The 17,959-nt window shown below is 37.4% G+C and overlaps 1 protein-coding gene across 1 annotated transcript in view; it reads right to left on the bottom strand.

Annotated features, from left to right (window-relative positions):
- OPHN1 (oligophrenin 1) overlaps positions 1-17,959 on the bottom strand; it is a 388,053-nt gene that overhangs the window by 231,111 nt on the left and 138,983 nt on the right. Inside the window, exon 5 of the mRNA XM_081278189.1 lies at positions 11,676-11,747. Coding sequence (XP_081134315.1) covers positions 11,676-11,747 — 72 coding nt within the window. The remainder of the gene's footprint in view (positions 1-11,675; positions 11,748-17,959) is intronic.

Here is a 17,959-nt window from a genome sequence, read left to right as displayed (position 1 = left end):
ATCCTATGTAAAGCATTACTGCATATTGCTCAAGGAAATTCACATATGAGGTGAAAAGGAGGGAAAGTCATAACAGAGAAGGAAGGCCCTACAGGAAGATAACAAGGAAGATAAACCCACAAAGTTTCCCTCAGCCACTGCTTCTTTGTTTATACATACACACTACACTTGTGGTGGAAGATGTGCTTCCAAGAAGATGTTTTTAATATTCTTTAATTTAAAAAAAAATACATGCTCTGAAAAATACTCCACACAAATCTCAATGAATTTTTATAATCTAAAAACACCCATATTATCAGCTCCCAGATCAAAATACAAATTATAATCATCACTTTCAGAGGCCCCCTTTGGTCCCATTTTTTTTAGTAGCACCCCTATCTGGGGCAACAACTTTCCTTCTTTCTAACACCATCACTTAGTTTTGCCTATTTTTGAACTTTATAGAAATTGAGTCTTATAGCAGGTAAGCATTTGGGATTTTTTTTCCCACAACCATATGCTTACCAGATTCATCCATGTGATGGATAACTCAACTTCTAGTCCATTTTTTCTCATTTCTATAAAGTAATGAAAACTCACCATAATGTTGGTGAATCCACCCACTTAATTCACAAAATTCACCCACTTAATTGTTAATAGTTATTTTTAATCCTTTATTCACCCTCCCACAGCAGTCCCAAAAAACTGAGTTCAGAATTCAGTATATTTGAGAGAGCACAGTCTCAGGAATAAAAGAATAAATTAAGGGCTGGGGTTATAGCTCAGTGGTAGAGCATTTGCCTCGTTCATGTGAGGTACTGGGTTTGATCCTCAGCACCACATAAAAAAATAAATAAATAAAGATATTGTGTCTATCTACAAAAAATATTTTTAAAATAAAATAATTAATTAAAATTAAAAAGTAAAATAAATTTTAAAATTCTGCTTGAAGCTTTCTTCTGTTAATAACTATGTGTCTATGTGTCTTTGAACAAGTTATTTGGTCATTATGGGTCTTGACACCCTCATTTTGGAGATTTGGATAATACTACTTAACTAAGATAGCATACAGTAAGTACTAATCAACAACAATTATTATTATAAAGCTTGTAAAGTGTTTGTTGTTGACTTGAAAATCATTCTAAGAGATCCTTCAGTTCATAAGTGTGATGATTGGGTGTTCACGCTATTGTGTGAGATGTGCCTCCCTCTAAACTTTGTTACAACATTGGCACATTACCTGCCTAACATGGAAAATAAAAAAAGAAAATCATTCAAAGATTGCTGTGATAGAGCTTAGCTTCAGTCACGTTGACTACTTGACTTTCCCTTCGAATGCACTGAAGTATCCACAGACATCCAAACATGGGAAAATCTGAAATTCAAATTCTTAGAAACTGTCAATGGGGTCATTTGCTGCTGCTTCCTTCTCCTCTATCCCATGGCATGCAATGGCCTTTGGGAAAACTGGCCAAGACAAACACGTTTGGCTTCATCTATCCCACTGCCAGGTTTGTGCCTTGTTCCACCTTTTATATTTTTTTTTCACTCTCATCTACCTCCAGAGCAGGTTCTTTACAAAAAGTTCCTTCTATGATCTCTGTTTGTGGAAAAGAAACAGAAACAAGACTGACAAGCCTGTGTCCTTCTGTCAGTGCCCTCTTGCCTCCCATCTGTTGGGTAAGAACACACTATAGCATAGCTTCCACATCAGCTCCAACTCTCCAAGAAGTGGGTTAAATGCAGACTCAGATGTCTGACTCAGACAATTTGGCCCTGGTCCCACCAGAAACCATACAAAGACCCGATTCAGTGGTTGTTCCTCTCTGGCAAGGGCATCCTTGAAAAAGGACTGAAAACATCATACTGTGGGCAACTCTGACAAGACTCAAAAAATATGAATCAAAGGGTACAAATACTCTCCCTGTCATGTGTCTAGAGGGGATGACTGAGTTTTTATTCTGCCATCCCTAGTGGACAGTCCAGCATTCCACACTGCTGAATGAAAGACTCATTATGAACACAGCTAGACTGAGCCTTGTTTGTCCTCCTTGTTCTTGGCTTGGGGGGTGGGGGAAGTTGAATGGTAGTGGGAAAGGAGACAGTGGCAGGAAGGGTTCTGCGAATCAAGTAATAGCTAAAATTTACACATGGGGGCAGACTCAAAAATTCCCATAGGGGGCTGGGTTTGTGGCTCAGTGGTAGAGCGTTTGCTGAGCATGTGTGAGGCACTGGCTTCGATCTTCAGCACCACATAGACATAAATAAAATAAAGGGATTATGTCCATGTACAACTAAAAAATATTTTAAAGTTTTTTTCATATATTGAGACTCCTGAAAGGAGGGAGATACAGAGAAGGAGCAAACCAAAAAAGAGTCTAGGCTAGGTGGAAAAATAATTCTAAGCCTAGTAGACCAAAAAATTAGCAGCACAAGGTAAAGAAGGAGATTATCCTTGACCTCGCCTAGCCACCAGAAATTAACAGGTATATTAACCTAATTAACATATGTTGAAGTTTTTGGACTTGTAACCAAGAAACAGCATCAAATCCTGGATTTGCCACTGTAAAATGAGCCCAATAGTAACCATCAAGAAGATTTCATTAAGGTTCCAGACTAGAATCAAAGAGTTACTAAGCCCTAATAGTGAAAAGTAAAGGGATGGTTGACAAAAGTCAAGGGCTAAAAGAAGGTAAAGGAACATAAAGATGCTAATAGAATCATCTTATAAAGCTACAGTCAAAAGTTGATAGGGTAAGAAATAAAGGTTTAAGTATATCATTTGAAGTAACAGAGGTAATCAATAGAAAAATCAAATTTATATTATAATCAACAAATACTGGAAGAGAAGAAAAACAGGGAAGTATGGGCAATAATCTATATTCACAGAAGGAAGAAATAATTTCTAAAGTTATATAAAATATGGTACCAGGGGCAATAGGGCACAGCTATAATCCCAACATCTTGGGAGAATGAGGCAGGAGGATCGCAAGTTCAAGGTCAGCCTTAGCAACATGGAGAGATCCTGTCTTAAGATAAAAAAGGGCTGGGGGTGTAGCTCCATAGTAAAGCACTCCTGAGTTTAATACCCTGAATGAAATATACATATATATATGTGTGTGTGTGTGTGTGTGTGTGTGTGTATGTATGTATGTATATGTGTGTGTGTTTATAAACTATGAAAGCAACTAACATAAGAATAAATAAAATGGGTAAAAATGGATGCTTCTGGATAATGAGGAATGGAAGACTATTGATTTTCTTTATAGATCCAAGAGTACTATTTTATTTTTAATCATATGCAAATGTATATGTATGTAATATAATTTCAATTTTTAGAATAGAAAGACTAAACACCATTTTTTTCCAAAAACTTAAAGAAATTTTAAAAATTTTTTAGTTGTAGTTGGACACGATATCTTTATTTTATTTATTTATTTATTTTTATGTGGTGCTGAGGATCAAACCTAGCACCTCGCACATGCTAGGTGAATGCTCTACCACTGAGCCCCAGCCCCAGCACCCCCCCAAAATTAGGATTTTTTTTAAATTAATGGAATTAATCTGACAAAATTGTAGGTACCACATTAGAATTGAAAAAAAAAATATGCCAATCTCATTGCATAAATACCCAAACTGCCATAAATAGGTTGAAAGAAATATTTATATTTAATCAGAAAAAATTTCAGATTCCAGCACAAAAAGGTGGTTCACAAATATATTTTGACCAACAGAGTTCTATTTTAAAAGAATTGTTACCCCCCAAACCCACTATATAAAACAGATCCAAGGGAAAGTGCTCTGGCTGAAGTAAGAGTTAGAAGCCCCACCCAAACAGTTTCTGCCTGAACATAAAAGCCTCTGATTGAGATGATACCTGTGAGCTCATCTGTGCCATGACTCCATGCTTGGGAAGCCAACCATCTGACAGCCATTTAGAAGTTACCGTAGAAGAGAAGCTGGTGCCCAAGCATCACAGGATTGGCTCACAGTTCATGGGAACTGTTGTCTTTATGAAATGACTCAGTTACAAAATAGCCTTCTGAGATTCTACTTATTCAGAGTGTCTATCCACTGGGACCTAGCCACTCAAGTTGAACTGACAACAGAGTTTATTAGCCTGCAAATGGACCCTGTAAACAGAGTGACTTGCATTAGCCAGCAAAACCATCCCTGACCAACAACTGAAATATGTCCCTATAGAGCACAATAGAGAAGAATGCCTGTCCCATCACACTTTGACAAATTTCCTCTGAGACATTTATTATTTTATGTGGTGCCAGCATCAGTACCACTTGAAGAGGTTAATCCTAGTTGAACAACAGGATGAGTTTATTCAGAATGTGTTATCTATTAGCTCTCAGAATTCTCTGTTATTCTATCCCTTCCTTCTCTCCTTCCTTCTTTCCTTTTTGAATTCAAATCCAAAATCTGCCACTCTCTGGCTGAATGACCTTAGATACTATACTCACTGAACTTACCGTCCTCTGTTAGTGGGGGATAATAACATCTACCTTCAAGAGCTGTGCTGAGGTTTCAATTGGAACATGCACCTGAGTCTATAAGCACCTGCCACTATCAGTGAAGGCACAAAGAGAGCTAGCAGCAGTGCCGGATATACCACTCTATGCCCAATCAGGATATAGGATGTGTTAGGAGAAATTAACTAAATGCAATTAATAAAATAAAATATATGGAAAATCTACATGGGAACCGAAGGCTAAGGGAAAGTATTCAAGGAAGGCAAATTTGGATGGTGGTTCAGACTTCATTGAAAAAAGTATACTTTTCTCACTGGATAGTACCAAAGTTTGCAGTTTGGCTTGGTAGTCTACAGTCACTAAGTAAGAAGGTGAAAATTCTGCAGAGCACAGGCAAACAACCAGCAACCAGTTGAGTAGGTATGCAAAGAGGATAAGAACACTCCTGGTTTCAGCAAAGCTTCAAAGGAACAGCCTGGCTCAGTAGGTATCCCCAGGAAAAAAGAGACATATGGGGGCAGAGCAGAGGAGCAACAACTCCATTTTAACCCTTCAGCCAGCAGAAAGGCAATATGTGGAGCACACAAAGGGAAACTGGGTGATAGAATGGGCACAAGGTCTTTGAAGAGCCTGTTTCCATGTAAAGAAGCCTGCAACAGGTTATTGCCAGGTCAGTCAGAAGCTTCAACATCACTGAGATACCATGCATTATTGGTGAGAGGCTGAGACAGAGCTCCAGCAATGCCCTCACCACAACTTCACTAGGCTACCATGCAGCTGCTGGAAACTTCAAGAAAGCCCCTTCCTCCTGCAGTGTTCCTCCAGTATCCTTACTGAGAAAGTTTAACAACATGCTCTTTATTTTTAAAAAAAGAGGTATGCTTCAAAGAATTCTGTACATTACCACTAAGAAGGTGGGGAAGGGTGAATTTTTAACCAAGAGGCAATAAATTGGTAACACATAAAAGTAGGCTAGAAGCAGTATTTCTTGGTGCTTAATTAAGTGCTCTTTCTTCTGTCTTAAACTTCATTACTGAGATACTTCACTACTTAAATAATCCTAGATAGTCTACTACAGACATGACTCACTCTAAATTAAGTCTTTGTTGATGAACAGGTTGATTTCATTGATAAAGAAGTAGAAAAGAAGACTGATAGACTGATAGGCATTTAACTTTTCTGAGTTTCAGTTTCTTTTCCGTGTGTGTGTGTGTGTGTGTGTGTGTGTGTGTGTGTGTGTGTGTTTTGGTTTGTTTATCTAGGAATATCTTTATTTCCTATTCATTTTTTATGTTCTTATTTGTTCCTTTTAGATATATATGACAGTATATCATTTATGGACATATTATACATACATGGGGTATAACTTATCCTAATCAGGATCCCTTTCTTGTGGTTGTGCACAATGTGGAGTTTCAGTGTCATGTATTTATATATAAGCATAGGAAAGTTATGTTGTTATGTTGTTCCTAGTCCCATCCCCACTGTCTTCCCCCCATTCCTGTTTGTCTAATCCAATGAACTTCTTTTCTTCCCCTCCCCACCCTGCTTTATTGGGGGTTAGCACCCACATACCAGAGAGAATATTCAGCCTTCTTTCATTGCAACAACAGATATTAAAAATCCTACCTTGGGGCTGGGGTTGTAGCTCAGTGGCAAAGTACTTGCCTAACTTGTGTGAGGCACTGTGTTGAATTCTCAACACTACATAAAAATAAATAAAATAAAGGTCCATTGACAACTAAAAAAAAAAAAAACCTACCTCACAGATTGGCTGTGAGAATTAAGGAAGACAGCATATGTAAAATCCTCAGCCTAGGCCTTGGACATACAAAATAAACAACAGAATTAATTTCCCTCCTCTTTGACAAAAGAATAACCACTGCAGCATATCCTTATTCTTCTCTTGTTAGTCTCATCCAGGAATTGAAAAAAATTAGGCATGAGGGTTTTTATATCATATGACCTACCTCATCCTCTTTATGCAGTGTTCTATATCAACTGTAATGTTATTTACCAAGTGGTTACTATAATTTTTGAAGGTTCTTCTGTCCTTCAATTTTTTCCTTTCCCAATTGATCATTAATAAGACTCCAGTTGGAACTAGTGGAATCTAGCATTGTTGCACTATCTAAAGAACTCACTTTGCTCGAATTCCAGTCATTACAAATAATGCCCATATCAATTTCGCTATCAGGCAGTAGCAGTACATATAGTAGATTGCCCTTTATTCTCAGGTCTTGATACTTTCATATTCTTTATCCAAATTGATTGTCATAATATTTCAAGTAATACCTACTGGATGGTACATTCTTACTCTTAAAAGGGCTGGTGAAGATGCTATACTTCAGCCCTGGTAGGAAAGACCACATAACTTGGTGAATATGAGATACACAGTGGGAACAGACCTGCACCTAACTAAAAAGACTAAAAATTAAAATTATAAATTCTCTTTTATGGGACACCAAAGATTCAGAGAGATCCAAAGGATAGACAAGCTGAAATAAATCTGAGATTATCTGACAGAGGACTGTGTAACAGAACTTTCTTCAATGATGTTCTGTATCTGACCTTCCTAATACAGTAGCACCACCACATGTCACTACTGAGCACCTGAAATGTGTCTAACAAGACTGAGGAACTGAGTTATTAATTTTAAATAGCTATTGAGTATCATAACAGACAGCACAGAACTAGAAAACCTAGACTAAATGAAAGAATGTGAAAACAGAAGCTACGAACACCCTCAGATATAAATATAGACCACTTTCACAATTACATTTTTTGGTTGTATTATTGATCTTGAACAAACCTCAGTTATTGCACCTGTGAAATATGGAATAACACTAGAAGCTCATAGGGTTGTTGTGATTAGACAATGAAGGTAAAGCACCTAGCCCAGAGCTAGGTACAAAACAGATAATAAGTAAATGACAGCTATTATTATCAAGCTCCCTGTTTTCCAGATGGAGCAAGTGAAATTCTGAAAACTACCTGGCCACAGAGCCAGGAGCCAAATCCATATTCTATCATGTTTTTGTTTTCTTTGTTTTGTTTTGGTACTAGGGATTGAACCCAGTGTTGCTTAACCATTGAGCCACATTTCCAGTCCTTCTGATGCTTTATTTAGAGACAGGGTCTTGCTAAATTTCTTAGGTTCTTGCTAAGTTGCTAAGGCTGGCTTTGAATTTTCGATCTTTCTGCCTCCATCTCCCAAGCCACTGGGATTACAGGCATACCCCATCACACCCAGCCTTCCCATGTTTTATGATAATTATTTTTCTTATAGAGACTAACCTCCTTCACCCTTTGTCTTAGTCAGTTTGAGCTACTATAATAGAACACCATAGACTGGGTGGTAAACAACAAACATTTATTTCTCACAGTTTTGGAGGCAAGAGAATCCAAGCTCAAGGCATCAAAGGAATAATGATGGGTGAAGACCCTCTTCCTAGTTGCAAATGGCCATCATCTATCTCATTGTGTCCTCAAGTGGCCTAGAGACAAATAACTTCTCTCATGCTTCTTCTTTTAAAGGCAATAATATCATGTCTGAGGGTTATACCAGCACAACCCCATTATCTCCCAAAGACCCTACCTCCTGATAACAACCACTTTGGGGGATAGGATATGAAAATATGAATTTGTGGGTGAACAAATATTCAATTCAAGCATTCTACCTACTGCACCCAAAATTCATGTTATTCTTCTTTTTAAAAAAAATATTTATTTTTTTAGCTGTACACAATACCTTTATTTTGTTTATTTATTTTTTATGTGGTTCTGAGGATCAAACCCAGGGCCTCACACTGCTAGGCAAGCGCTTACCACTGAGCCACAACCCCAGCCCCAAATTCATGTTCTCACATTAAAATATAATCATTTCATACTGACAAGCCATGAAGTCTTAACTCTTTCAATTCAAAAATCTAAAGCTCAAAAAGTCTCATTTAAATATCTGAATCAGATAAGGGTGATCCTGAAGATACATTCACCTTGAGGCAGAATTCCTCCCCAGCTATGAACCTGTGATACCAAACAAATAATGTACTTCCAAGAAAAAAAAAAAAGACAGGATAGGAAAGCCATTCCCATTCTGAAAGGGGGAAAGATAAAATAAGGAAGGAGTGATGGGTTTCAAGCAAGACCAAAATCTAACAAGACAAACTGAATGACATCTTGAGGCTCTTTGCCTTGATGCTCTGGTGTTCAGGCCCACTAGGATGGCAATGTCACCTTTACACATCTTCAGGTAGGTTACGCCCCTTTATCCAGGTGGGAACCTGTCAATGCCACTGTGGACAGTAGAAAGGGGGCTGCCACATTGCTTTCTGCAGTGGTACCTTCCTTGAGTCAGTGTGCAACAGAATCACAGTCTTCAATACTAGAAAGGCAACATTACCCTTTGCAACAGAGAAGGAATTAGATCTGCCCCCATGGCCTATGATGGGTGTGGCAATCCTGATGGTTTCTGAATTACCTATGTGTCCTCTCACTTTTCTTGAAGAAGAGCGCCTGTTCAGAGACTTCATTCATCCTGTTGTCTGTTTCCTTTAGTCCCACCTGGCAGTGATTCTGCTGGTATAATCCTATTTCTATGTAGGCTTTCCTTTGGATTACTGATTAGATCCTGGGTTTATACTCAAACTAAACATATCAAATAGTCATTCAGCCACATTATTCATGCTTTCTTCAGAACCTTCTTTCTCATTATTTGCAATATGAATAGAGAATTTTCCAACACTTTAACTTCTGGTTCACTGTTGCTTAAGACTTCCTTCTTCAATTTCTCTCTTCTTGCATTTTACTATAAGCAGGAAAGAAGAAATAAGCTGCTCCTCTAACAGTATGCTTAGAAATATCCTCAGCTAAATATCCAATTTCATTGCACACAAGCCCTGCCATCCTTAAAACACTAGAACATAAATATAATTCAAGTCTTTGCCACTTTATAATCAGAATTGCCAACACATCCTATGAGACCAATATCACCATAATTCCAAAACCAGAAAAAAGACACATCAAAGAAAGAAAACTTCAGACCAATATCTGTAATGAATATAGATGCAAAAATTCTCAATCAAATTCTGGCAAATAAAATACAAAAACATTAAAAAATAGTGCACCACGATCAAATAGGGTTCATCCCAGGGATGTAAGGTTGGTTCAACATGGAAATCAATAGATGTAATTCATCACATTGATATACTGAAAGATAAAAATCATATGATTGTCTCAATAGATGCAGAAAATGCATTTAACAAAATATAGCACCCCTTCATGTTCAAAATACTAGAAAAACTAGGGATATCAGGAACTTATCTCAGCATTGTAAAAGCTATCTATGTTAAGCCCCAGGCCAACATCATTCTAAATGGAGATCAACTGAAAGCTTTCCCTGTAAAAACTGGAACACTTCTATTTAACATAGTTCTTGAAACTCTAGCCAGAGCAATTAGACAAAAGAAATTAAAGGGATATGGATAGGAAAAGAAAAACTCAAATTAACACTATTTGCTGATATGATTCTATACCTAGAAGACCCAAAAAATTCTACCAGAAATCTTCTAGAACTAATAAATGAATTTAGCAAAGTAGCAGGATATAAAATCAACAGCAATAAATCAAAGGCAAATGCCTTTGTACATCAGTGACAAATTCTCAGAAAGAGAAAATAAGAAAACTACCCCATTTACAATAGCCTCAAAAAAATAAAATACTTGGGAATCAAATTAACGAAAGAGGTGAAAGACCTCTACAATGAAAACTACAGAATGCTAAAGAGAGAAATTAAAGAAGACCTTAGAAGATGGAAAGATCTACCTTGTTCTTCGATAGGCAGCATTAATATTGTCAAAGTGACCATACTACTAAAATCACTATACAGATTCAATGCAATCCCAATCAAAATCCCAATGAAATTCCTTATAGAAACTGAAAAAGCAATCATGAAATTCATCTGGAAAAATAAGAGACCCAGAATAGCCAAAGCAATCCTTAGCAGGAAGAGTTAAGCTGGTGGCATTACTTTATCAAACGTTAAATTATACTACAGAGCAATAGTAACAAAACAGCATGGTATTGGCACCAAAATAGACCTGTAGACCAATGGCACAGAATAGAGGACACAGAGACAAACCCACATAATTACAGTTACCTCAGACAAAGGTGCCAAAAACATATATTAGAGAAAAGATAGCCTCTTCAACAAACGGTGCTGGGAAAACTGGAAATCCACATGTAACAAAATGAAATTAAACTTTATCTCTCACCATGCACAAAACTCAACTCAAAGTGAATCAAGGACCTAGGAATTAAACCAGAGACCTAATACTTGATAAATGACTATTTAACTGTATGTACTTACTATGATATACATTTTTTATACCTTAATTTTATTTATTTATTTTTAGGTGGTGCTGAGGATCGAACCCAGAGCCTCTTACATGCTAGGTGAGCGCTCTACCACTGAGCCATAACCCCAGTCCTCTAATATACTTTTTATCTTTGGAATATACTCTTGTTGATTAAAGAAGTTTACTATAAAACAGTATACCATGTTATGCTGTCAGCAACCTTGTATAACCTGTATTTACTATATCTCTTGACTGCACAAAGTACTAATGTTAAGTGATTGACCTGTATCATCTAGGTCTATGTCCGTACATTCTATGGTACTTTCACAATGACAAAGCCATCTAATGATGTATTTCTCAGAATACATCCATATTATTAAATGATAAATGGCTATTTGATATAGCAGCACCTTATTTCTTGGTACGTATTTATTAGTCTGTGCTCTTCAGAGAAACAAATAAAATTATACACAAAGAAAGAAAGAAAAAAAGAAAGAAATATTGATCAACCAACCCAGGAGATTTATTATACAGTATTGGAGTATGTGATATGGGGTCTTGAGAAAATCAACACCTCTGGTTATGCAGTCAGGCAGAGTTATTTCAAATATTCTCTACCTTTTTGTTCTATATTCAAGCCCTGAATGGTTAGGCAAATCTCCTTTAGTAAGAACAGGGACAGGGATTGAAATGCTAATCTCTTCTGTCCATTGCTGTTTAACCAGCTACTTGGGCATCCTGTGGCCTCATATTTTGATACATAAAATGTATCATCATACCATTGTAGAGTGAAGAGTGGTAGCTCAAGCAACAACTCAATCATTTTAAAAAATATCTTACAAATATGGAGAAAATGTACCTTTGTGAAACCTATTTGCTCCTTCCGGAAATTTTCCAGGGGTTTGATCAGCAAATCGCTAGCATTTTGTACCTAAAAAAAGAGAGAGAAAGCACAAAACAAGTTTTAGATTATCAAGTTTCAGATACAAGATTCCTTGTTGCTAGGGCATTTTCGTGTGAATACATCATCCTACAAAATGTCAACTGGTTTTCTGGTTTGTTGAGTTTTGTTATTCTGTTTCTACATTTTCTCTGAAAATCAAATGCTTTGGGAAGAGCTGAGAGAAAGAACATTAGGGACATTTCTCTGTAACTTTAACAGTAATCTAACCTGAGTTTTAATGAATAAATATCTAGAGTCATGTCCACATGCCCAGCAGCAGACACAGGGAACCTGATGTATAGGTGGAAAAGAGAGAAAAAAATAATTGAAATAAATGGAAAGGCCAATCACACCATGTGAAAACCATTTCATGGGAGGCAAATGAGTTAGAAGCAATAGCTTTAGAATAAATCATTTCCAGTCCTAAGCTGGTATGTCATAAAACCAGAGTGTTTCCTTCAGAACTTGGGGCATATGTCAGCATCAGAGAATACTGGACCTGGTCTTCATATTACATAAATAAACATGCACAGAAGCTGATAGGAATGGCTTGTTAAAATTCTACAAATATTAGCATTAATAGTTTCTGGAGACTTTAAATCATCCAATCCAGAGAGAAGTGCTTGTTCTGTGAGCAAATAAAGTTATACAAACCTTTTTGTTCATAGAAATCTCTTGGCAGATGGCATCTGTCCAAGGCAACAAGTGAGGTTTGTTTTCTCAAGGACTGGCTTTTGGGACCCATTGCATTAATTTTGATCTATTATAAAAAAAGGGAAATAAGGGACTAGTTTCCTTGTTGGATGAAACATAAAATGTCAGTAAAACAAGATGTATCTTCATAATAAAAATGAAAGATGGGGTTGGGGTGTAGCTTAGTAGTAGTATGTGATTTGGATGTGTGAGGCCCTGGGTTTTATACCTATCACCACACACACACACACACACACACACACACACACACACACACACATGAATATAGAAAACAGAATAGAAAGTTAGTTTTGACTAGTTCTCAAAGTAAGAAGAAATTTTTAGCCTACCACCAAAATGCATGGAAAGTCAGGGCAAAGTATATATTTTATCCATATGCTGCAGGTACTTTGGGCCTGTTATATGCCTAGGATAACCTAAATGGGGAAACTTCCTAACAAACAATGTTAATCTTTATATGAGAATAACCTGGTGATCCCTGATATCTTGATCTACCACAGCTTCTAAAACTACCCTCCAGGACTGGCAACACCTAGTGTTACAGTTTAGATCTTAAATGTCCCTCACAAGTCATGTGGTAAAGGCTTGGGTCACAGTTTCTGGTGCTATTGGGAAATGGTGGAAGCAATAGGAGGTGGGCTCTAATTGGAGGAACTAGTGGGGTGGGGGCATATGTTTCAAGGTTTTATTTTGTCATTGTCACTTTCCATTCTTTCTCTCTGTGCTTTTGGCTGCCATAAGGTAAGAAACTTTGCTTCAACACACCCTTATGCTATCACATCCTGCCTTACTGCAAGCCCAGAAACAGTAATGACAGCCGGGGTTTGATCAGCAAATTCATGAGCCAAGATAAATCTTTCCTCCTCTCAGTGGATTTTCCCAGATATTTTGTTGCAGTGACAGAAATTGGATTAATACTCAGCAAATATAAAATTAAACAAGAACAAAGTCTTTGCCTTAAGGCAAGAAAGTTTTTGTTTCCTAGTCACCCATGTTTCTATGGTTGACTTTCTAAAAACACTTGTGTGCCACAAGCCTAGATTTATAAAATCACATGACCCTTCCCTACCCTTGCTGACTCTCATAAATACAAGCCACTTTTTTTTATTTTTTATTAATTTTATTTTTTAAATATATGACAGTAGAATGCATTACAATTCTTATTACACATATAGAGCACAATTTTTCATATCTCTGGTTGTATATAAAGTATGTTGACACCAATTCATGTCTTCATACATGTACTTTGGGTAATGATGTCTATCACATTCCACCATCCTTGCTAACTCCCTGCCCCCTCCCTTTTCCTCCCACCCCTCTTCCGTATCTAGAATTCATCTAATCCTCCCATGGTCCCCCTCCCTACCCCACTATGAGTCAGCCTCCTTATATCAGAGGAAACATTCTGCATTTGGTTTTTTTTTGGAGGGGGAGGGGGATTGGCTAACTTCACTTAGCATTATCTTCTCCAACTCCATCCATTTACCTGCAAATGCCATGATTTATTCTTTTTTATCACTGAGTAATGTTCCATATGCCACATTTTTTTTAAATCCATTTAAGGAAACTTTCTCATTTTCATCACATCTCTTCTCATCTTCTATGAAACTGTTTTTCAGGCTCCATTTGATTCTAATCATAATATAATCTACCTCCCAGTTTGACATTACCTATAGCCCTAAGTGTGTCCATTAGAGAAAAGCAGGAAAGTTCACAAATACACACCTGTAAGACTCCTCTGTAAAGGTTTTTCTATAGAGGTCTCTTTTTATTACAAAGTTTCACACTGATTTCTAATCCAATCAAACTTATGCTGCCAGTTCTGGCATCAAAAAGAAAAACATCCACTGGGCATGGTGGCACACGCCTGTAATCCCAGCAGCTCGGGAGGCTGAGGCAGGAGGGTCGTGAGTTTAAACAAGCCTCAGCAAAAGAGAGATGCTAAGCAACTCAGTGAGACCCTGTTTCTAAATAAAATACAAAATAGGGCTGGGATGTGGCTCAGTGGTCTAGTGCCCCTGAGTTCAATCCCTTGTACCTCCCCCCAAAAAGTAAAGAAAAACATCAGTGATTCTCCCTCTCTCCTTGATTGAAAACAAGAATCCTTATACTAAAAGTACTAGTCCAGACATCATACCCAACATATTTTACAGTTCCCAGGACTATGGATGATATACTATCAATTTTTATACCCACATGACAACAATTTCAGTCATCATTGTCATAGAGTAGAAAGTCATTTTTTTCTATTTACTATTATAGAAATCTTAAAAATCGTGGCCAAAATTTCTGTTTGTTTGTTTGATTTTTGGTAGCAGGGATTGAACCAGGAGCACTTAACCACTGAACCATATCTCCAGCCCCTTTTTTATATTTTATTTAGGGGCAGGGTCTCGCTGAGTTGCTTAGGGCCTTGCTAAGTTGCTGAGGCTGGCTTTGAATTTATGATCCTCCTGCCTCAGCCTCCCAAGCCACTGGTATTACAGGCATGAATCAAATTGAAACAAATTCTTTGACACACTTCCTATTGAACAATGAAGTCTTAGTCCCTTTTACCTTGCATATGAGCTGACTTGTAACTGTTTTGAAACAAAAGATTAAATTAAAAGTGATACTAGGTGATTCTGAGGCTAGGTCATAAAAGGGCATCAGTATCCACCTAGTTCTCTAGGAATACTCTTTGAGAGCCCTGACAGTATATGTAAGAAGTTCAAGTACCCTGAGACTAATAGCTGGAGAGGTTAAAGGTAGACATTTTGGTCAATGTCTAGTGTCAGTCAAATCCATCCATCCTTGTCAAGGTACCAGACATATGAGGAAAGCCATTTTGATTCTCCATATCAACTCAGCTGCAAGGTGAATCCAACTGTGTGGAAAAACACACCCCACTGACCCCAACTGAATCTCTGACTCACAAACTCATTAAATTGTTTTAGTTTGGGGCTGGGGATGTGGCTCAAGCGGTAGCACGCTCGCCTGGCATGCGTGCGGCCCAGGTTCAATCCTCAGCACCACATACAAACAACGATGTTGTGTCCGCCGAGAACTAAAAAATAAATATTAAAAATCCCCTCTCTCTCTCTCTCCCTCTATCACTCTCTCTTTAAAAAAATGTTTTAGTTTAAGCCACTGGGTTTTAGAATAAGCTATTATCCTGAAATAGATAACTAGAAAACACTTCCAATTTTACAAAGTATCATGTAAAAAGTGACCATCTGGGAAAATTCAGAAACTCTTTTAAATAAAAAGTGAGCATGCCACTTGTGAAAAGAATAGCATATACCAAGCCTCTGTATGGATGCCAAGCTGTGCCTTTCCATATTCAGGAACTCCCAGGACAGCACAGTTGATGTTTTTCTTTTAATGTTCCAAGAGGGACTGTTTGCATAAACAAGTATGCAAGCAACTTGCCTTTGATATGTTTGGTCCCTGCTCAGTCTAAGAAAGTAGTAGATGATTCACTGAAATGGGAATCCATAGTTTTCTCTCAATCACATTGGTAATTCTACTCACAGCTTCCCACACCACAGATAGACACTCTAAACCTTTTCCTCTCTTTTATACTCATTTTTTATTATGCTATCTTCTGACAGAACGTACATCTAGGGATGTAGACAAGGCCATATTGAAGCTTGATTCTTCTTCTTCATTCTATTTTACCCTTAAAACCCTTAGAAATCTACCATCTACTCAAAGAAACATTTTTAAGTAAATCTGGTCTTTAATCCACTTTCTGATCACTGCCTCCATTTTATGAGCTCTCTGAGAGAAAAATTCTTAACTGCTGTATCAGGGGAGAATATCTACCATGAGAAGTACCATCCTGAACACATAATTTGGGCTGGTGATGTGGCTCAGTGGTAGAACACTTGCTTCACATGCATGAAGCCCTGGGTCCAATCCCCAGGACAATTTTTTTTTCCTAAACACGTTAGTTTATCTCATCATTTTTCTATCAAATATGCCCACATTTACATGAGATAAGGTCTTTAGAAGAATAGAGATGGTGGGGCCGGGGTTGTGGCTCAGTGTTAGAGCACTTGCCTAGGATGCAGGAGGTACAGTGGGTTCAATCCTCAGTACCACATAAAAGTAAATAAATAAAAGTATTGTGTCCATCTGCAACTAAAAAAAAAACAATTAAAAAAAGAATAGAGATAGCAGCCAGTCTAGTACAGCAGAATTGCTCAGGAATCTTTGATTGTTAAGAAAAAAATACTGAAAGATGGCATTGAGGTTATGCTGTTTAAAATATTAAAATAGTATGAGATTCTTTAGTTTTTTTTTTTAGAAGTCTTAAAGACAGATCTTGCATATTCCCAACTGGGCCCTCTTCAGAGTCAGAAAGGCACCTAGAAAAGCTTCCTCTTTATACAGGAAATCTGCCACACAGACACTAAAAGGTCACCTCTGAGATAATACAACCTCCCCCAGAGTACCATGAAGAACATCCCACCATCATTCCTGCCACATTTTATATTTATTTATGGAAATAATGAGGCTCTGGTCATTTTCACATTCTAGGGCCATAGAACCTTTGCTGTTATTACAAGTCATATTTTAGAATCTGAATTTAAAAAGGATGCACAACTTTTAAACACCTCTCATATCATACAGATTGTGGTAGAGGACTCATGGGTCCTCAGAAAAGGGAAAGGTGCCATCAAGAAATGAATTCCTGGCATGGTGTGAAAGGCTCCTATTAACCTTCACAACATTCTTGGAATTAAGTGGGAAATGGGGAGCAAACACTCAATACATGATTGAAAAAATGTAGGGAACAAAAGGGTGCACATAATTAAAGACAGAAACAAGTGAGTCAGTCATGTGGTAAAGAGCCAGCAAGAAGGGTGAGAAAAACAACATCTCAAAAGACGAATATTCTCCTTCAATATTTTAGAGTTTTGTTATTGGATAAATAAAAGAGATCATGAAACAATAAGAGCTGAAGAGTAGTACAGCTGAGCATCTAGTGGCATCTGAATGAAAATGGGGTTGAATGCCTCTGAAAACAACATGGGCAGCCATCCACAAACTCTCTGGGGAGAAGAGAATATTTAGTAGAGTTTGGATCAGCTAGGGGACCATCTATGAGGTTTCAGAGAAACCACCCACATTGGTCTCTCCTTAGTACACTTAGCCAATTTCTTAAGCTAGGAAATTTCTCAAGTCACATTTCCACATGTGGAAAATCTTAAGAATAACCAAAGATAACTAAAAATGATGCTTAAAGAATTGAGAGTTTTTCCCTTTACAAACACTAACATATTTACTGTATCATATTGTGTACTTTATAATAACCATAAAAGGTAGGGAGAATTTCTCCCGCTATACAAATAAGAAAAGGGGGACACACAGAAACAAAATGATTAGTCTGTAGTCAATAAGTAACTTAGGGGCCGAGCTAGAATTAGAGTCTAATTCTCCAATTTCCCTACATCAAAATTCTGCTTTCAAACCTACTTCTCTAGGAGCCTAGATAAAAT

The sequence above is a fragment of the Spermophilus citellus genome, assembly GCF_964194105.1.
Source record: "Spermophilus citellus genome assembly, chromosome: X".
NCBI classification, from domain to species: domain Eukaryota; kingdom Metazoa; phylum Chordata; class Mammalia; order Rodentia; family Sciuridae; genus Spermophilus; species Spermophilus citellus.
Note: the sequence above shows the minus strand (reverse complement) of the source record. Positions and strands in the feature narration are given on the sequence as shown.